Source organism: Ciconia boyciana, chromosome 21, assembly GCF_034638445.1.
Source record: "Ciconia boyciana chromosome 21, ASM3463844v1, whole genome shotgun sequence".
NCBI classification, from domain to species: Eukaryota; Metazoa; Chordata; class Aves; order Ciconiiformes; family Ciconiidae; genus Ciconia; species Ciconia boyciana.
In genome coordinates, this window is record NC_132954.1 from 3778050 (window position 1) to 3797464 (window position 19415).

Below are 19415 nucleotides of genomic sequence, written 5' to 3' on the forward strand. Positions count from 1 at the left end.
AAATAATTTTTTTGATCCTTTTTTAAAACTGTAAACTTGATAAAACCTTTCTATCCAATCGGTGCCTGCGTGTGTTACTCCGGGCATGTGTTGGGGAGCTGCGGCGTGGTCCTTCGCACGTGGACAGTGGCTGGTCCAGGGCAGAGGGGCTGCTGCGACTTGTCTGCGTGTGACTTCTCCTGCCCAGGAGCACAGGGAGGTGCTGGGCCACGCGAGCGGCTCGTGCCTGTACGACTTGTGTCCCGTAGTGCATCTCACAGGGCTGCTGGGGTGTAATGTGGGGAGCCTGCCTGCATTCGACGTTTCATCGAGGGCGCCCGGGCTGTGTCCTGTCCGCAGGTGCCTGGGCATGAAGAAGGCCAGCGGGACCCAAGCTGTCTTGCAAACACCATCCGCGCAGGAGCCTCTTCCAGTACCAAAATGCAGCCATGCCAAGGTGGGTTGAGGATTATCGATGGTGGTAGTTAGTGCTGCCTGCGATGGGTAAGGCGCCAAGGAAGCGCGATCCAGGAGGAGCTACCAGCCTCCCGTGTGTGCTCCCTGCCATACGAAATGAGCCTGTGCTCCATCTTGCAAGAGCGGAGCTGCTGCAGCTGGGGTGGGAGGGGGCTGCTTCTGCTTTTTTTTTTTTTTTGCCTCCCTTTCAGCTGCTCAAGGTCCCTTCTGCAGTTAATCTGCCTGGCCCCAGCCGCAGCAGCCATGGCTCCTGGCCCTGTTTTCAGGTGCCTTGTCTGGGCTTGGTACGTGAGCCTCTTGTGCGGGTGTATTTTCTCGCCGGTCGGTGGAGAGCAACAAAAGGATCCGTCCCTGCTGCTCCCCGTCCCTGCTTTTACCGCGAGCTTTGCTCTGCCAAATTCCCTTGGCTTCCAGGAGACACCCGTGCACTCGCTCTGCAGCGCTGTGCCTTTCTTGGCTGACAATAGTCCCTGGCTGCAAAACCTCATTAGATTAATTGGCCTTGCCAGCTTCTGAACAAGCAAGCCCTTTAGTCGTGCTGGGGCGCGGAGGGCAGGGGAAGGAGGGATCTCTTGGGCATCCATGCTCCCTGGTGCTGCCTGTCCTGGCTCTTGGCTCCATCTCGAATCCGGGAGGAGCAGCCAGCGTCCTCGGCTCCCTTATCTGGATGGGTGCAGCTGTGGCCAGTGCTAATTCGCTGCCTCTGCTTTTTGGGGGTACATGCTAGCACACAGCCCTGTGTTTTTGGGGTACCAACCTTTGAAAGTCATCTTTGGGAAGTGGGGGTATGTATCAGTGAGCGTTGTGCTGGTTTACCCCCCTAAAAGACAGATGGGGAAATCTCGCTGCCTGATCCGCCTTCCCCGGTAGCCCACCTGCCCCCAGCCAGGAGATCACAGGGCCCCACGCTTCACCCTCCGCCTCTGCAAGCAACCCACGGAGCCGGGGAGAGCTCCTGGAGGCTGAGGAGCCTCCCCTCCGCTGCTGCTCCTCGGCTCGGGGTTCAGCTCCGTGCAGGGAGGAGAAGCCCAGCAGCGAGATTAATCGTGTGCTGGTGCTCTCGGAGCCCGAGCCCTTTTTGTGAGCAGCAGTTTCTTATGGAGGAGCTGCTTGCAGCTGGGGGAGAGTCTCTCAGGCTCTGCTGTGCCTTGGCACTCTGGCCTTGGCCCCAGCCTTTGATGTGTTTGCCTGTCTGTCTCTTCCAAGGGGCTCGGCACCGGATCACAGCTGGCCGGGCTCTGGCTTCACAGGAGCCCCTGTCTCCAAAGTCCTATTTAATTTTCTCCTTCAAGGTGGTGTTAGCAACACCCAGAAGATGCTGCCGGCTGCCTTGGATGAGTGGGCTGCGTGTCCTTTCCACGACTGACGTCAGCTTCTCTCCCTTAATTCCCCCTCTGGGACCAAAGCGAGTGCAGGCGCTGCCAGCTCTGATCAGCGTTAACAGCCTGCTCTCCCAGTGTGTGGCAGCGCTCTGCCTTGCCAATGTCACCCCCGACTCGCGCTGCCTTCGTTAGCCAAGCATCCATGGGTGGTGGGAGAGCACTACCCTCTTCCAACTCCCCGGGAAGGGCCCGCTGCCAGCTGAGAGTCCCCGTTTCTTGCACGTAGGTGTGCTGAGATGGCAGCTCAGCCCCTGTAGAAATGGCTGACTCCTTCTTCTCTCGCTCTCTTTCTGCCTTTTTTTTTTTTTTTTCCCCCTCTTTTCCCTCCTCCCTGCCTTTGCTGTTGCCTACGCGGTTGTGGGGGGAAGGCAATCGGCTCCCGTGCTGCGGATGGCTTTATCTGTAACTCTTCCATCTGCTCACAGCAGCTCACAAATAACCACAGGGTGCCAGAGGAATTATGTATTTGGAGCTCAAGTTTCTGCAGTCTGGCAGGGCAGCAGCTCTGCGCTGGGCTCATCCGCTCCCGCAAAGGCCAGCGCCTGCATGTGGAGGGCTTAAGGCAGCCGCCGTGGAGCTGGGGCTGCGGCCAGGGCCAAATCGCGCTCCCCATCGCCGTCTCCAGGCCAGGGCGATTTAGACAAAGCCCCAGCCCCGAGCCAGCGTGGGTGCCTGGTCCTCCCTGAGCTGCTGATGGGGAGCAGAGGGTGCTGCCACCCCTGGGTCCCTGCACCCCGGGCCAGGCAGCCAAGGGCTGGTGGCACGAAGCCGCCTTCTGCATCGCATGTTGCTGCAGGAATAAAATGGGAGGCTGCTGGGTGCTAGAGAGAGACCTGCTGTCCACCCTGCTGTTTGCTGTCTCCCGCCCCGAGCAGTGCTTTGGGCCAGGCTCTCTTCCCTGGGAAGCGCTGGCCAATGCCTCCCGGAGCCGTGGCTCCGGTGGTGGCCGGGGACAATGCTCCGCAGCCCGAGCTGCACTGGGAAATGCCTCCCGCTGCCCCGCTGCCTTCGGCATTTGGTAAAACGCTTACGAGCAGGGCCGCGTTTTCTTCATTTCCTGCCTGCTCCCGCTTCCAAGGAAACAAAATCCCCCAAGCCAGGGCTGAGGTTTCTCATTTAAATGTAACCCAGACCAATAACCAGAGCTGCTCAGCCCTCCCCATGGCCCAGCATTCCCAGCCCGGCCGCCCACCGTGGTGCAGAGGGGATGTCGGGGCTCATGCTCCCCACCGGGACGCACCCACCACAGGCACCCTGGTACATCACCGGGAGCAGAGACCCATCCCCAGGATGCGGTGTGGGCGATGGACAGCTCTCGGCTCTGCCCCGGACAGGTCAGTTGGGGTTCAGGGCACTGGTGGGAGGTTTTTGGGGTAGCATTGACCTCCCTCCATCCTCCAAGCTGGCAAAGCCTCCCTGGTTTTGGCACCAGGATGAGGGGAGGGAGGGCTCTTGCCTGGCAGGAACCCGCCCTGGCTTTGCCGTGGTTACTGCCAGCGCTCTTGCCCGGTGTCCCTGCTCCCGGCAAGGTGGCAAAGGGCAGGCGCTTGGAGCTGTAGCCGAGCCCCACTGCTGCCAACGGGGCAGGGACTGCCTGCAGCAGGGAAGGGGAGCAAAACCCGCCCGGAGCCCCGTGCCCTCGCTGCAGCACAGGCAGGGTTTGGAGGCGAGAGGCTGCCTGTGGCTCACGGCATCTGCAGGGAGCCGTGGTGCTGGGCAGAGGGTGCCTGGGGAGGGCTGGGCCTGCCAGATGTGCGTGCACAGCTGGGGTGATGGCGTGCCCACGCCTTTATCCTGCTCACAGCCTCTTAGCTCGTATTTTAACCCCAAAGCTGGGCCGTTGGTTCCCCCCGAGCCTCTCCTGCACATTGGTGGCGTGGGGGTGGCTGCTCGGCACTCAGGCGCCTTCTCGGATGGATTTGACTATTTTTTATACCTCCGCTTTCTGCATCTTTCTCCACCGAAAAAGGGAGCAGGCTGGGCCCTGCTGCGGGCTGTTTATCTCCCCGCTCAGTGCTGCCTGCTCCGTCCCCTGAAGGATCTCGCTCCTTCGGATCATCGCCGGACTCACTGGCTAGCGTGCCGGGAGACCAACCAGCACGGCGGCAGGGTCGGGGTCCCGGCTTCCTCCAGCCCCCTGCTCAGCCTCAGCTTTCCTCGTCCGTCCTGGCAGGAGGGAATCGGACACAGGTAGGAGCCGAAGGGTTTCCCAGCCGGGAAGCGGCACACAGGGCAGCCACGCGCTGTGCGACGGCCACCGTCGTGTCTGGTGGCAGCAGGGGACAGGGCTGCGAGGGGTGACGTTCTCAGGGGACCCATGGTGGTGGGTACAAGGGCTCCCGAATTGCCGGCCGTGGGGGGAGCCGGGCACAGGCGGCCCCTTGGCCTGACGTGGTGCGATGCGGCTGGGTCGCGGTGGCTTTTGATGCCGGGCGGTGGCTGTGGGCTCACCCCAGCTCCTGAGCCCTGTGAATCCCCCCTGGATGAATTTGGGAAGCCCATCGGCTCCGGCGCAGCCCTGCCAGGAGCTGGGGGCTGCAGCCCTGTGCCCACCCCACCGCCAGCCACAGTGGGTGGGAGCCTGAGGGGGTCCCAGCAGCCCTGCACGGTGCTGCCTTCGTGTCACGTGCTTGCACATCCTGCAGCAAACCCCAGCGTGTCACCCTGTCCCCAGGGCAGGTGACAGGGACCCCAGGGAGCACGAGGGACTGGCCGGGCTTGCCCACCGTGGAGAAGCCAAGGGGCTGTGGCTGCTCCCTCTGAAGACATCAGCGGGGGAAGCGCGAGGGAGAGGAAAGCTATTTAAGCTGCCGTACAATGTTGACATAAGAACAACCAGGTACAAACTGCCCGTGCATAAAGCGGGGCTGGGAATTAGAGGATTTTTCGCTGCCGGGGGAGGTGGGCTTGGGAACTATCCCCTGGCTGAGGGACGGAGGGTCCTCAGCTCAGCCCCGGGGTACGATGGGTGTCTCCAACCCTTGAGCTTTGCTCCTTTCCCCCCTGGCTTAACCTCAGTGGGGACAAGGGGAGCCCCAAATTCCCCAATCCTGTCCTCAGCGCTGAGCCCAGCCCCTGGAGAGCAGGAGACGTGGTCTGCGGGTCCTTCAGCCTCTCCCCAGCCCCACCTCCCCTCGACGCTTGCTGCTCTAACCCCTCTCCAGCGCTCAGCTCGGCCGAGAAGCGGACGGAAAACTTTATTTCCTTTGCAATAAACAGCACCAACCCTCCGGGCTGCCACCAGGTCCCCGAGTCCAAGGTGAAGCGAAGCCTCGGGGGCCGGCACGCATCCTGCACCGCCCACGCCGCAGCACCCGGCTGGGCTCCGGCTGCTCTTCAGCCCTGGGCTCTGCCACATCCCGGCGTGTCTGCGGATGCACAAATGCCTGTAAGAAACCTGCTGCTGCCTGACCGGGGTGGGCAGGGGCACGGGGGGGCTCTCGGGGCGCAGAGCCCTGCTACCGGAGGGGACAAGCTGCCCTAATTAGCTTTGCCATCATTAACCCTGCCTTCCCTGTGATGAGCACTGCATGCAAACAGCGTGGGCAGCAATGATGGGCGTCCCTGAGCTTATTTGAGTGGTGGCTCTTGCAGCACGTGCGCCTCGGTGCAGGGGTCCTGGGCAGAGCCCCGAGCCCTCCTGTGCCACCCTCGCCGGGACAGGGGCCGGGGTGCAGGCAGCTGCCCGGGATCTTGCTCTGATCAGGGTGGCAATAACGGCACGAGGCTGGATGCAGCCCCTCTGCCTGCCGGGCACTGGACCGCTGTGAGGATGAGGATGGCCAAGGCCCTCGGTGCTGCTCCCCCGGGGCCAGCTCCTGCTAACAGGATGTGATGGGTGGGGGAAGTGCTGTCGCTTGGGATTTCTTAACCGAGCACGGGGAAACGGAGCGGGGAGAAGGCCCTGCCTGGACTCGGGGCGACGACGTGGGGACCTCAACCTGCTCTCCCCCACCTCGCCATGGGAGACGCCATCCCAATCCATCCCCTCCCCAGCATCAAACAGCCGCACCTCGTATCACAAATTACTTTTATTTCCCCCCCCCATGGTTGTAAACAAGAAGCAGCCCCCCCCCACCCTAACCCCCTCTCTGCAGCACCCCACCGAGGGGTCCCCTTCCCAAGGGGCCTCTTCGCATCCATCCTCCCCCCGCAAAATGTGCAAATCCAGTCCCAGTGCAAAAAAAGGCTTTGGTGGAGGGGGGGGCAGCCCTGGGTGCCATGAGAGGGGGGGGAAGCACCCAGGGGACCCCGAAGCTGCTGGGTTTGGGGGTGCAGAGCCTCCGGCAGCACCCTCTGCCCGAAGGCAGTGAGCACTAGAGGGCAGCAAGCCCCAGCGCTGGGCGGGCGGGAGGGGCATGGAAATCATATTAAATAATAATTTAAAAATAATAAATAAATGGATGGACAGCTGGGAGAAGGGGGTGGTTTTGAATCCCTCCTCCTCCGGCAAGCGAGTCTCCCCCCCCCTCCCCAAACGTACAAAATATATTTTAACTATCTGAGGTAAATAACGAGGCTGTAAAAAAAGCAAGCGGGGAGCGAACGTTCCCGGTATCGCCCCCCCTTAAAAAAATAAAGCATCATAAATAGTTTTAAAGAAAATATGAGGATCTCCCCCCTCTCTCTCACGCGCGCACGCATAAATATAGATTATATTATGGATAAAAAATATGTTTTTCTCTCCTGTAAGTTCAAACAGTGGAAAAATAGAGGAAGAGAAGGGGTTGTGCCCAAAAGGACGGGGCTGGGAAGAGCTGCTTGATTCTGAGAGCTTCTGCGATGTGTCTCTGGGAATGAAGAGAAAAGGGGAAAAAAAAATAAAATCCCCCAACCGCAATCGGTAAGTGAAAGGTGCAGAGAGGCTGGGGAGGGGGGGACGCGTCAGACGTCACTGGGGGAGCGGGACCGGAAAGGCATGGTGGAGGAGAAGCACCCGCAGCACACGGTCCACAGCACTTTCTGGATCTCCTGGTTCCTGAAGGCGTAAATGACGGGGTTGATCATGGAGTTGTAGGTGGCGGGGAGGAGAGTGACGTAGGTGTAGAGGGCCGGGTAGCTGTAATCCCCCAGGAGACAGTAAATGGCGAAGGGCAGCCAGCACGAAGCGAAGGTGCCCAGGATGACGGCCAAGGTGGCGATGCCTTTTCGGGTGGTGACGTAGTGGGAACTGGCCAGGAAATGTCTCTGGACGGCGATCTGGTGGGCGTGCCGGCAGACGATCTTACAGATCTGCACGTAGAGCTGGAGCATCACCGCAAAGACCATGAAGAAGGAGACGGAGAGGATGATGAGGTGGTTCTTCGTCAGGGGCTTGACAATGCTGCAGGCGGAGGGCTCCTTCAGGCAGTTCCAGCCCATGATGGGCAGGAGCCCGTAGCAGATGGAGGCTCCCCAGGTGAGGATCAACATGATATAAGTCCTGGTGACCGTCTTCTCCGAGTAGTAGGTCAGGGCGTTGTAGAGGGACAGGTAGCGGTCGATGGTGATGGTCAGCAAGCTGCTGACGCTGGCCGTGAAGGAGGTGACCAGGAGCCCCACCGTGAGCAGGCTGACCGCCTCCGATGGGATGAAGTAGACAAAGGCAAAATGCAGGATCAACCCCAAACCGGCCAGGAGGTCGGCTGTGGCCAAGCTGCCGATGAGGAGGAACATAGGAGCCCGGAAAGCTGGGGTGTAGAAGATGACCACCACCACGATGGCATTCTCGCAGGAGATAATGGTCCCGGAGATGCAGAGGACGACGTCCCACGGGTTCAAGGCGAGGGGCTGCACCACAGACTCCAGGTCCAAGGAGCTGCTGCTGCCGTTCCTGGCCGTGAACCAGCCTTGCTGGCCTTCGCTGGAGTTGGGGGGCCCTTCCTCCATCATGCTGGCGGAAGCTGACCTGCCGCAGCCGAAAGCAAGAGCAGCCCCCTCAGCACCCGCTGCCCGCAGCGGGGACCCACCCGAGCTGTCCCTGTGCCACCCACCCAGGGACAGTCCTGCCTCCCCCAAAAAGTTGTCTCCAGGAGCGGGGCGGAGCGGCGTGTGTTGAGCTGTTTGCTCAGAGGGGATTTTTCTGGACAAGGTGTTTTGGGTTTAATTCTTTTCGAAGCAAAGAGAAATAAATATGTGAATAAAGGGGTGGGGGGGAGGGAACCCCCTCCCAGCCCGCTCCTGCCTGCGTTAGCTGCTGGGGGGATTGTGCACTGCACGATTTTGGTGGATAAATACAGGGGAGCGGGACCGGCCCCGGCTCAGCCCCCCGCCCCCGCCGGGGCTTTGGGGCAACACTTGGGGGCTCCCAAGCAGCAAGTGGAGGGGGCGGCCCCGCTTACCCGGCACCGGCGGGGGGGGAAAGGAGCCCTCCCGGCCCCGGGGACCCCCCTTTGCCTTGGGGGTCTGCCCCTCCCGGGGCACCCGGGCAGGCAGCACAGCCCCGGGGGGGGAGCACGGCTGCCCCTCGCCCTCCTTCCCATAGCGCTGCGCTTTGCCCAAGCGGGCTCACACCCCCTCCCGGTGTCCGTGTCGTTCCCCCCCCGCGGTGTCCGTGTCGCCCCCCGGTGTCCGTGTCCCCCCCGGTGCGGGGCACTCACCTGCCGGGATGCTCGGCCGCGGCCCGGGCTGGGGGCCCGCTGCCATGGGCGCCGCCGAGTTATAGTGCCCGAGCCCCGCCGGGGGGTGGGGGGTGGGGGGTGACTCACCGCCGCCCCCCCCCCAGCCCCGTTCTCCCCTCTGTGACGTCAATGGCGCGCCGGAGCCAATCAGCGCCCCGCGAGGCAGCGCGGGCGCGCGCGCGCCGCATAGTAATCGCGCCGGGGATGGAGCAGCCCATTCATAAAAACAGCCCCCCGCCCCCCGCCCCAGGACCCCCAGCCCGGTTCCCCCCGCCACGGCCTTGCGGGGCCGTGCTGCAGAGGAGGGGGCGCCGGGTCGCCCCCCCACCATTGCAGAGGTTTGGGGGCTCCGCTGTGCGGGCTGGGCGTGGGGAGAGGAGGGGGCGGCCCGGGGGGAAAAAGGGGGTGTGTGAAGCAGGGTCCTCCCCCGCCCCCGCACAGCCGGGGGTGCGCAGCCCCCCTCCGCCTCCCCAGCGGGTCCCCGCTTTCCCACGCGGGCCTGAATAATTCATCGCCGAGAGAACCGGGAAGGCCTGGCCCGCCGGGGGTGCTGCGGGAAGGGCGGCTGGCAGGGAGCCCTCCTCCCGGGGCAGGAGGAGGAGGAGGGTGGAGAAGGCGTGCGCACCCCCGGGACCCTGCCGGGACTCTCCCCCACGCCGGTTCCTCGAAGCCCGGTGCATTTCAGGCCTTCCCCAGCAACCTGCCCCCGCCGGGGGGGCGGGCGGGTTTGGCCAGTCCCGGCCCCGCTGCCGAAGCGCGGCGGGTCCCGGGGTGCCCGGGCCGGGCTGCGCCGCTGGGGCCGGGAGCCCCCGGTGCTCCTGGGCACGGCTGCAGCCGCCCCCTCGGAGCCCGGCCAGGGGCCAGGGAGGGCTCGGCCCGGCCCGGCTCGGCTCGGTTCGGCTCGGCCCGGCCCGGCCCGGCCCGGCGGGAGCTGTTCGCGGTGCTGAACGCCGCCGCGACGGCGCGGCCCCGGGTCCCGGCGGGGCTCCCCCGCATCCCCGACGGCTGCGGCCGCGTCCCGGGGGGGGGGACGGGACGGCGGGACCGGCGGAGGGACCTCCCGCAGCCCCGGGGCGGGGGGCGGTGTCCCGGGCGCGGGGCTGGGGGGCTGCGGCCGTGCGGTGCGTGTGCAGTGGCGTCGGGCGGGCGGGCAGCGTGGGCAGTGCGTGGGCAGTGCGTGGGCAGTGCGTGGGCAGGGTGTTCAGCGGGCTGTGTGCATGCAGCCTGCAGGGAGAGCAGTGCGCAGGCAGTGGGCAGTGAGTACAGGGTGTGTAGCGTGTGCAGTGTGTGCAGTGCACGGGATATGCAGTGCGCAGGCAGTGTACAGTGTATGCAGTGAGGACAGTGTATGCAGTGAGTGCAGTGCGTGCAGTGAGTACAGTGTGTGTAGTGTGTGCAGTGCACATGGTGTGCAGTGCGCAGACAGTGTGCAGTGTGTGCAGTGAGTACAGCTGTGTGCAGGGTGTGCAGTGAGTACGGTGTATGCAATGAGTACAGTGTGTGCAGGGTGTGCCATGCACAGGGTGTGCAGTGAGTACAGTGTGTGCAGGGTGTGCAGTGGATGCAGTGCACAGGGCGTGCAGTATGCAGGCAGTGTGCAGTGAGTGCAGTGTGTGCAGTGCGTACAGTGTGTGCAGTGTGTGCCGTGCACAGGGTGTGCAGTGTGCAGGGGAGCGTGCAGTGTGTGCAGTGTGTGCACTGCACAGGATATGCACTGCACAGGCAGTGTACAGTGTGTGCAGTGAGTACAGCGTGTGCAGTGCACAGGGTGTGCAGTGTGTGCAGTGAGTACAGTGTGTGCAGTGTGTGCAGTGTGTGCAGTGCGCAGGGTGTGCAGTGTGTGCAGTGAGTACAGTGGGTACAGTGTATGCAGTGAGTACAGTGTATGCAGGGTGTGCAGTGTGTGCAGTGCGTGCAGTGAGTACAGTGTATGCAGTGAGTGCATTGTGTGCAGTGAGTACGGTGTGTGCAGTGTGTGTAGTGAGTACAGTGTGTGCAATGAGCGCAGTGTGTGCAGTGAGTACAGAGTGTGCAGGGTGTGCAGTGAGCGCAGTAAGCACAGTGTGTGCAGTGTGTGCAGTGAGCGCAGTGTGTGCGGTGTGTGCAGCGTGTGCAGTGAGCACAGTGAGCGCAGTGAGCGCAGTTGTGCGGTGTATGCAGTGTGTGCAGGGTGTGCAGTGAGCGCAGTGAGCACAGGGTGTGCAGTGTGTGCAGTGAGCGCAGTGTGTGCAGTGAGCGCAGTGTGCGTGGTGTGTGCAGTGTGTGCAGGGTGCACAGTGAGCGCAGCGTGCGCAGTGTGTGCAGTGAGCGCAGCATGTGCAGTGAGCACAGTGAGCACGGTGAGCGCAGTGTGGGCAGTGAGCGCAGTGTGTGCGGTGTGTGCAGTGAGCGCAGTGAGCACAGTGAGCACAGCATGTGTAGTGAGCGCAGTGTGTGCAGTGAGCGCAGTGTGTGCAGTGTGTGCAGGGTGTGCAGTGAGCACAGCGTCTGCAGTGAGCGCAGTGAGCGCGGTGAGCGCAGTGTGTGCAGTGACCACAGTGAGCGCAGTGTGTGCGGTGAGCGCAGTGTGCGTGGTGTGTGCAGTGTGTGCAGGGTGCACAGTGAGCGCAGCGTGCGCAGTGTGTGCAGTGAATGCAGTGTGTGCAGTGAGCGCAGCATGTGCAGTGAGCACAGTGAGCACGGTGAGCGCAGTGTGGGCAGTGAGCGCAGTGTGTGCGGTGTGTGCAGTGAGCGCAGTGAGCACAGTGAGCACAGCATGTGCAGTGAGCGCAGTGTGTGCAGTGAGCGCAGTGTGTGCAGTGTGTGCAGGGTGTGCAGTGAGCACAGCGTCTGCAGTGAGCGCAGTGAGCGCGGTGAGCGCAGTGTGTGCAGTGACCACAGTGAGCGCAGTGTGTGCGGTGAGCGCAGTGTGCGTGGTGTGTGCAGTGTGTGCAGGGTGCACAGTGAGCGCAGCGTGCGCAGTGTGTGCAGTGAATGCAGTGTGTGCAGTGAGCGCAGCATGTGCAGTGAGCACAGTGAGCGCGGTGAGCGCAGTGTGGGCAGTGAGCGCAGTGTGTGCGGTGTGTGCAGTGAGCGCAGTGAGCACAGTGAGCACAGCATGTGCAGTGAGCGCAGTGTGTGCAGTGAGCGCAGTGTGTGCAGTGTGTGCAGGGTGTGCAGTGAGCACAGCGTCTGCAGTGAGCGCGGTGAGCGCAGTGAGCGCAGTGTGTGCAGTGAGCACAGTGAGCGCAGTGTGTGCGGTGAGCGCAGTGAGCGCGGTGTGTGCAGTGAGCGCAGCGAGCGCAGTGTGTGCAGTGAGTACAGAGTGTGCAGTGTGCACAGTGAGCGCAGTGAGCACAGTGTGTGCGGTGTGCGCAGTGTGCGCAGCGAGCGCAGTGTCTGCAGTGAGCGCGGTGTGTGCAGTGAGCACAGCGAGCGCAGTGTGTGCAGTGAGTACAGTGTGTGCAGTGTGCACAGTGAGCGCAGTGATCACAGTGTGTGCGGTGTGCGCAGTGAGCGCAGTGTGTGCAGTGAGCGCGGTGAGCGCAGTGTGTGCAGTGAGCGCAGTGTGTGAGGTGTCTGCAGTGAGCGCAGTGAGCACAGCGTGTGCAGTGAGTGCAGTGTGTGCAGTGAGTACAGTGTGTGCAGGGTGTGCAGTGAGCACAGCGTCTGCAGTGGGCGCAGTGAGCGCGGTGAGCACAGTGTGTGCAGTGAGCACAGCGAGCGCAGTGTGTGCGGTGAGCACAGTGAGTGCAGTGTGTGCAGTGAGCGCAGTGTGTGCAGTGAGTACAGAGTGTGCAGTGTGCACAGTGAGCGCAGTGAGCACAGTGTGTGCGGTGTGCGCAGTGTGCGCAGCGAGCGCAGTGTCTGCAGTGAGCGCAGTGTGTGCAGTGAGCGCGGTGAGCGCAGTGTGTGCAGTGAGCGCAGTGTGTGCGGTGTCTGCAGCGAGCGCAGTGAGCACAGCGTGTGCAGTGAGTGCAGTGTGTGCAGTGAGTACAGTGTGTGCAGGGTGTGCAGTGAGCACAGCGTCTGCAGTGGGCGCGGTGAACGCGGTGAGCGCAGCGTGCGCAGCGCGGTGCACAGGGTGCGCAGTGCGCGCTGGGGTCCCGCGCCCGGCGCTCCGCAGCCCCCCGAGCCCGGGGCACCCCGCTTTCCCACGGGCACGGCAGGCTGCAGGCGGGGGCGTGGGGGGGGTGCGCACCTCCGGAGCGGGGCCCCCCGTGGGCCGGGCCCCCCGGGGCGGGGCGGGCCGAGGCGGGGCCGCCCCTGCCCGCCCCCCGCCGCCGCCGGGGCCGCCTCCCGCGGGCGCGCATGTGCCCGGGCTGCGCTCCGCTCTCCCGGGAGCTCCGCCGCGCCGCAGCCGACGGCCCCCGCCGGGACCGGGCCGAGCCGAGCCGGGCCGGGCTGAGCCGAGCCTGGCGAAGCCGAGCGTAGCCGGGCCGGGCCATGGCCCCGCCGTGCGCCGGGGCGCTGCGCTGCGCGCTGCTCTGCGCGCTGCTTTGCGCGCAGGGGCCCGCTCCCACCCGCGCAGGTACGGCCGGGGAGCGCGGGGGGGGGTTGGCGAGGGGAGTTTGCAGCTTTGGAGCAGCCGAACTTTTTTTTTGGGGGGGGTGTCTTTTTTTTTTTCGGGGGTTCCCCTCGCCCCCGGCCCCCACCGGCCCCCCTCGCCCGTGATGGGAGCGGGAGAGCCCCATGCCCTCGGCTGGCCCCGGTCTGGGGGGAGAGGGGCTCCTGCTCCCACCCGTGGGACTGGGACCCCCAGGGTCAGGAGGGGTGCCCTGGGCCGCTGCGGGGTGCGGGGTCCGGCCTCCTTTCCGAAGAGCGGGGGAATCTCGTCATTCGTGGCGGTTCCCGTGGGGGAACGGGGAGCGGAGCCGTCACCCTCCTGCCCGGGGTGCCTGCAACTCTGGGCATTAATTATGCAAACCCCAGGCTTGCTTCTGCTCCCCTTCTCCCATCCCCCCGCTGCTCACAGGAGACATTTCCACCCTGACTTGTCCCACCGGGACCCACGTGTGTTCCCAGGGCACCCAACGCGATGGGGCTGCCCTCAGCCGGCCCCGCTGCCCCCCTTTATTTCCCTCTCCCTCCCCACACCTGACGGCAGGAGCGGGAGTTGACAACGTTGGGCTCAAACGTCTGTTCCTGTGCCTGCCGCGATAAAAATAACTTAAATTATAAACCTGCCTGAAACCCTTGCGAACAAAGTCCTACTTTCCCATTGGTTCCTGGCAGGTCTCTAAATGCTGGAAGGGGGGGCCCGGCGGCGTGCCCACCACGCCGTAGCCATGGCAATGGGTCTGCAGCATCCCACTTCGTGCCTTCCGCCACCAGTTGCCCCCTTTGCTTTTGCTGGGGGGGGGCACTGGGAGAGGCATGTACTGGCCAGTCATGGCCAGGAGGACCCTAAAAGCTTGGGGAGCTGGAGCTGCCCACCCCAAAGGGAGGTGGTGTGGTGGGAAGCCCTCTGCAAAGCGCTGCTGGCGGGGATGGGGTGCAGCCAGCGTGGCAAAGCCAAGCACGAGGCTGGGTCGGTCCCTGCGTGGCAGGGACCCCGGGGGAGCCTGCCCAGGGGGGTGCCAGCCCCCAGCACCCTCCTGTGCGGCCTGGGGGACTTGTTTGTCCCCCAAGAGCCTGGAAATATGTCCAGGGTGGGGAAGGGCTCCCGGCTCCTTCCCGGGATGGTGCAAACGTGGTCGTGGGCGTGGGACGCAGTAAGGTGCAGGCAGGGCCCGGCCACGGCTCCCCGTTGCAGCCTCCCTCGCTGACAGTCATCGCTGTAAATTAATGATGAGTATGTGTGTGTGGGGGGAAGAGCTGGTGGCAGAGCAGCTCCGTGAACGCCCAAGTGACTCACTGCCATTGCTGGGGCGATGGGGAGTGGGGGGTCCTGCGGGACGGTCTGGGGGGGGCAGGGGGGCAATGCTGCTTGACTAACCCTGACCGGGCTGCTGGGAGCAGCCGGGCTGGTGCTGCTGCCTCCTCTCTTTTAAATCTCCACCAAAAGATCCAGGGCTGGGGTGGGCTTGCCCTGCGCTGCGGCCCACCGTGGCTGTGGGTGATGAAGTGAGCCCCGTGTGTCCCGGGTGGCCGTGGGTGCTGGGAGCTGTGGGGTGCGGGATGTCCCCTCTCCAGAGAGCTGGTGATGCTACAAACACACCTGCAGCCGGCCAGGATGGGTCTGTTAGTGGGTTTGGTGCTGCAAGTGGTGCCTTCATCCTTCCCGCTGCATCATGAGAAATCCTCCTCTGTGGAGCAGAGGGTCCAGCCCCGACCCCGGCTGACGGGGGGACAGATGCTGGCCCTGCCCTCACCACTTTCCCCCGGCTTTGGCAGGAGAGTGCGGCGAGCTGAGGTCCTGCGAGACATGCACAGCCGGCACCGCCTCGCACAACACCACTGGCTGCGTCTGGGTGGGCTGCGGGACCCCCGAGGAGCCAGGTGAGGGGGCTCAGCCGTGTGAGGGGACAGCGAGGGGCTCCCACAGCCAGAGCTTACTCCGGGCCTCCCACCTGCAACCAGCCTTCCCCAGCCCCCGCCGTCGGGCTGGGGCTGTGCCGGGATGGTGCCGGCAGCTCAGCACCCTTGGGTGCCTGGTCCCAGCTGCTTTCCGTGGCCAAGGTCCATCTCACCCGACTCATCCTGGGGGGACGCAGGGGATCCGTGCCAGCCCAGCGGGCAGGGGTGCGGGATTTCGGTGTGTGCTGCTCCCAGCCATGCTGGGCTTGGGGTAATGCTGGGAACCCTCCACCTCCCCCTCCATGGAGGCGTGGATGGAGCAGCACCAAGCGACGGAGGTGGGAGAAAGCCAGCTGTTCATACAGCCCTTGTTTGGGGCTCTTCCTTGTGGGGGTGCAGATGCGAGCCCCAGCTTGCAGCCCCTCGGATGGATGCCCACCCCTGGGAATGAGTCCTTGCCATCCCAAACCCTCGGGAGCCCAGGGCAGCCCTGGGCCCAAATGCCATCGGCTGCACTGGGTGCCCCCACGGGCTGGTTTGCTGGGGGGGTCCCTTGGGAAAACCCTGCTCCTTCTTCCTGCAGAGACGGGGAGCTGTGTGCAGAGAGGGGCGGCAGCACGGGAGACCTGTGCGCTCTACAACACCAGCACCCTGTGTCGAGGTAACCCCGCTCCCACTGCGAGAGCGGGTCCCCCCGGCCCCAGCAGCCTTCGGGACGGAGGTGCTGCCGCGGGTGCCGGGGCTGTGGGGATGAAATCCCACCCCTGGGACAGGGACATGGGGTGGGGGTGCACGGCGATGTCCCTTGACAACCCTTTTTCCCCCCTTCCCTGTGTCACTGCCTCCAGCAGCGCTGAAGCCCCCCACCGAAGAGCCTCCACGGTCCCATAGCAAGGAGCCGGCAACACACTCCCCAAGTGAGCGGGTCTGGGGGGGCGGGAGGTGGTGGGATGGGGTGGGGGGTCCGGGTACCCCAGGGGACAGTGGCCAGTGGGGTGTGACAAGCCGCTTCCCTCCGTGTTTCGCATGCCCTTGGGAGGGATGAGCAGAGCTGCCCTCGGGGTTGCATCCATGGAGCTTCAACCCTGGCTGTGCCCCAGGAGGTGCCAGTGCCATCCCTGGGGTCACAGCTCGGTCCCTGTCCCCCCTCTCTGCCCCGAGCAATGCTGCTGTGGGCTGCAGCGATGCCAGGATGGGGCTGGGGGGGTCGTAACACCCTGCAGCCACTCCAAGAACCAGCCCTGCTGCCATCCTTGCCGGGAAGTGCCATCTCCAGCCGGGCTGGAGCAGGGGCTGGGAGCGGGGAAGGAGCCTCTTCCAGGAAGCGGGAACTGGAGAGCATCAGGCTAATTACAGCGGGTAACTGGAGCCCGGAGCCCTCTGAATTATTGATCCCGCTGGGATCCTTTCACTGCTGGCTCCTCTCCCGCACGGTGCAGGCTGCTCTGGCATGGGAAGGGGCCGAGCCCATCCCTGCATCTGTGTGTCGATGGGGACATCCCACCCCCGTGGGGTCTGTGCGGACCCCACATCCCCTCTCCTTGGCAGGGGCATCAGTACCCCAGGGATGCCAACAGCACCCATAACCCCCCCCACCCCGTTTTCCCCTGCCATTAGGGACCACCACCACCAGCGCCCCGTTGACGGGCAGCCCCGAATTTCACCCGCCCGGCTTTGACACGGCCAGCTTCATCGGTGGCATCGTGCTGGTGCTGAGCGTCCAAGCCGTGGTCTTCTTCATCATCAAGTTCATCAAGTCGAAGGACAGCACCTACCAAACGCTGTAAGGCTCCCACACCCCTGGCCGGGATGGTGGGGGGGGACCCGTGCCAGCTCAAGGCTGGGCCAAGCCCACCCTTGAAGCCAAAAATGGGGGTCGGCCCCGGCGCGTGGGGCTCCGTGGCCCGTCTGGCCGTGTCCTGTCTCACAGCTGAGTGTTGTCTCCCATGGCTGTTTGTGCCGGTCCGTCATCACCCGGTGGGGGGAGGATCTGGGAGATGGAGGGGCTCATCCTCCCCTGCCTGTCCCCTCGCCGGCGTCCGGCTGTCCTGCCGCCTCCTCTGTCTGTTGCTGCCTGGCCGGATCCTGGCTCCGAGTCCCGTGGGGAGCACGGGGCCCCCAAATCCATCCTGCTGGATTGAGCCAAGTGGGGGCCTGTTGCTCTTCTCCCCCCTCACCTGGTGCCATGGGGCTCGCCGTGTCTAACATGTGGGGCTGTGCCCTGTCTCTCTTTCCTTGCACGCTGCCAGAGAGGACAACCAGTAGGTGCTGGGTGCCGGTGGCGATGGGGAGGGGGCTGCCCCCCTGCACCCCCAGAGCTTGACCCTTCCTTCGCCCCTCCCCGGGGGGGGATGGCGTGGTCCCTCTCTCCTGGTTTGCATGAAGGGGGTTTCCCAGCTGGTTTGCTGTTTTCCTGGGAGTTGTTAGCGGTGGAAGGGAAGGGGGTGTCCCCCCCTCGCCCCCTTTTCATGCACGGAGGTCCTGGCGGGATGCAGCCGATGCACGGCTGCTTGGCACGTCCGTGCCCCTTCTGCCACCCGGGCGAGGTGTCCCCGGCCCCAACGGCCCTGCGGCAGCAGGGTGCAGCCCCCCTCCCTGCCCCGAGCACCCTTGGCAGGACGGGAGCTGCAGGGCCCAGTTTGGCCCCAGTTAGAGAGCACCCAGCAGCCCCACTCCCCACCCTGGGCACCCCCTGATCGCCCCTGCTGCACCCCCTGCCCTATTGCCTCCCCACAGCCTTGGGGCTTGCCGGGGGGGGGGAGCTTGGGGTCCCCTCTTTCCCCGGCGGGCTTTTGGGTGCTTTTTCCTTCAGCATTTTGGCTGGAGCACCCAGCTCCCTGCTCCGACCCCGGCCCCCCCAGCCCCTCGGTGCCCACCGGAGGAGCAGAGCCAGGGCCTTGCTGTGTGCTTTTGCTGTGCCTCTGTGTTGCTGTGGGGGGGTCCCTAGCCCCCCCCCTTTCTGTGTGTTGTTTTGGGGAGGGGGGTGCGTGCTGTGTGCCGTGGGGTGAGACTTGTAGCTCGGGCTGCCCCAATTAAACTCTGCGAGGTGGTGTCTGTCTCATGTCCGGGGGGGTTCGTGTAGCTGGGGTGGGGGTGCAGGGAGGGGCACGGCTGCAGAAAGCTTGTGCCCCCCATTCCTCCGCTGCGGTAGCTCCTATCCGTGCACCCCAATTCCCAAGCGCGGGGCCAACCCCTCCCCGTGGTATTGCCACCCGCATGGGTGCAGCGGGGTGGGCACTGGGCCACCCCTCCCTGCACCCCACTCCCTGGGGGCCGCGGGGGGCTGGACTCCCCCCAGGGCAAAGCTGCCCAGGCCCTTTCTGCTACGTGCTCTTCTCTGTCCGCTGCACCAGGATCTGAGGCCACGGTGCGCCCCAGGCTGGGGAGATGCTGCCCTCGTCCTCCCCAGGGCAGGCAGAGAAGAGGCCAGCGCTGCCGGCATCCCTGCCCGCTGCCGGCATCCCTGCCCGCTGCCGGACCGTTCCCCGCTGGCCGCAGGGCCCCTGCCCACATCACAACTATGCAAAGCTGGCTCTGCCCCAGGTGCCCTCTCTTGCCCCGGGGGGACCAGGGTGGGCCACGTCACCCAGGCCTGACCCCTGTCCCCAGCGCGGCTGGGGATGCTCCGGGGGGATTTGCACCCGGCGTGGCCACAGTCGCACCCTCCGGCCACCCCCCGGCGCGGGCAGGGCAGAGCAGAGGGGTGCAGCCGGGCACGGGGGTCCCATCCAGCCCTGAATCCCAGCCTTGGGCTCCCCCCCACCCCCTGCCCTGTGCTTGCCGGGAACCCGGGTGACCCAGGGCACCCCAGGGGATCAGAGGACGCATGGCCCTTTGCCGGCCGAGCCCCCAGCCCCACGCCGGGCAGAGCCTGAGCCGGTGCAGGGGGGGCAGAGACCCAATAAAGGATTTTCCTCCTATTCCTGGTGTCCGAGTCGTCGTCGTCCATCACCCATCGCCCCCAGAGCCCCAGTGGCGGGTGCTGCCCTGGGAGATTTTGGTTGCAAACTCCGTGCCTTCAGTTGGGGATGTGGCTGCGTCCTGCCCACAGGTTGGTGTTGGTGGGGGGTCCCGAGCGACTCCAGTCCTCCCAGTGACCAGGGGAGGGGAACCAGGGGAGGCTGGAGCAACAGGACATCATCCCTTCCTGTCCTGGGGATCTCAGCCTGTGGTGTCCCCCTCTGTGGGACACGTCCCCTTGCCTGGCCCCGGGGGGCTGCAGCAGGCAGGGGTGGCCAGGGGCTGAGACGTGGCCAGGGGTGGCTGAGGGGTGGCCAGGGGCAGGCAGCGGTGGCCAGGAACTGGGGGAACTGCTGGGCTGGGCTCCCTGGCTCCAGATGAGCACGGGCCAGGGCTCGAGAGGGAACGCGCCTCTGCGGCCGCATCCAGCCCCGCTAACACTGGGCACCCCAGGGATGGCGATGGGCAGGAGGGACGCGTTCCTTCCCGTGGCAGCAGGGGAGGAGGCCGGGCACGGCGTGTGCCGCAGCCACTGCACCCTGGGCTCTGCCTTCCCCGAAATGGCGGTGGGGCTGAGCAG

General features: G+C 64.9%; 3 protein-coding genes across 6 annotated transcripts; 2 read left to right on the forward strand and 1 right to left on the reverse strand.

Annotated features, from left to right (window-relative positions):
- The first annotated feature begins 198 nt into the window (after positions 1-198).
- LOC140662227 (uncharacterized) lies at positions 199-7289 on the forward strand. 3 transcript variants are annotated; one of them, XM_072885444.1, is made up of 4 exons: positions 199-436; positions 1749-4028; positions 4513-5226; positions 6532-6664. In XM_072885444.1, exons 2-3 carry the CDS (start codon positions 3046-3048, stop codon positions 5051-5053), a joined length of 1524 nt encoding a protein of 507 aa, XP_072741545.1. In that variant the 5' UTR covers positions 199-436; positions 1749-3045; the 3' UTR covers positions 5054-5226; positions 6532-6664. The 3 variants fall into 3 exon arrangements, 2 of the variants coding, with proteins under 2 accessions (XP_072741545.1, XP_072741543.1); XR_012046019.1 differs by lacking the exon at positions 199-436 and adding an exon at positions 7081-7289 and having other exon boundaries at positions 4013-4028; positions 4484-5226; positions 6532-6681; XM_072885442.1 differs by having other exon boundaries at positions 199-4028.
- Positions 6663-8497, reverse strand: GPR3 (G protein-coupled receptor 3). Its single transcript, XM_072885447.1, has 2 exons — positions 8417-8497; positions 6663-7725 (listed from the first exon to the last, which is right to left on the reverse strand). The coding sequence occupies exon 2, from the start codon at positions 7707-7709 to the stop codon at positions 6723-6725; it is 987 nt and encodes a 328-aa protein (XP_072741548.1). The 5' UTR covers positions 7710-7725; positions 8417-8497; the 3' UTR covers positions 6663-6722.
- Positions 8498-12718: 4221 nt separating this feature from the next.
- On the forward strand, positions 12719-18789 carry CD164L2 (CD164 molecule like 2). Of its 2 annotated transcripts, none has more exons than XM_072885448.1 (6): positions 12719-12947; positions 14753-14857; positions 15459-15536; positions 15724-15792; positions 16493-16658; positions 18229-18789. In XM_072885448.1, the coding sequence occupies exons 1-6, from the start codon at positions 12863-12865 to the stop codon at positions 18233-18235; spliced, it is 510 nt and encodes a 169-aa protein (XP_072741549.1). In that variant the 5' UTR covers positions 12719-12862; the 3' UTR covers positions 18236-18789. The 2 variants fall into 2 exon arrangements, with proteins under 2 accessions (XP_072741549.1, XP_072741550.1); XM_072885449.1 differs by having other exon boundaries at positions 15727-15792.
- Positions 18790-19415: the final 626 nt, after the last annotated feature.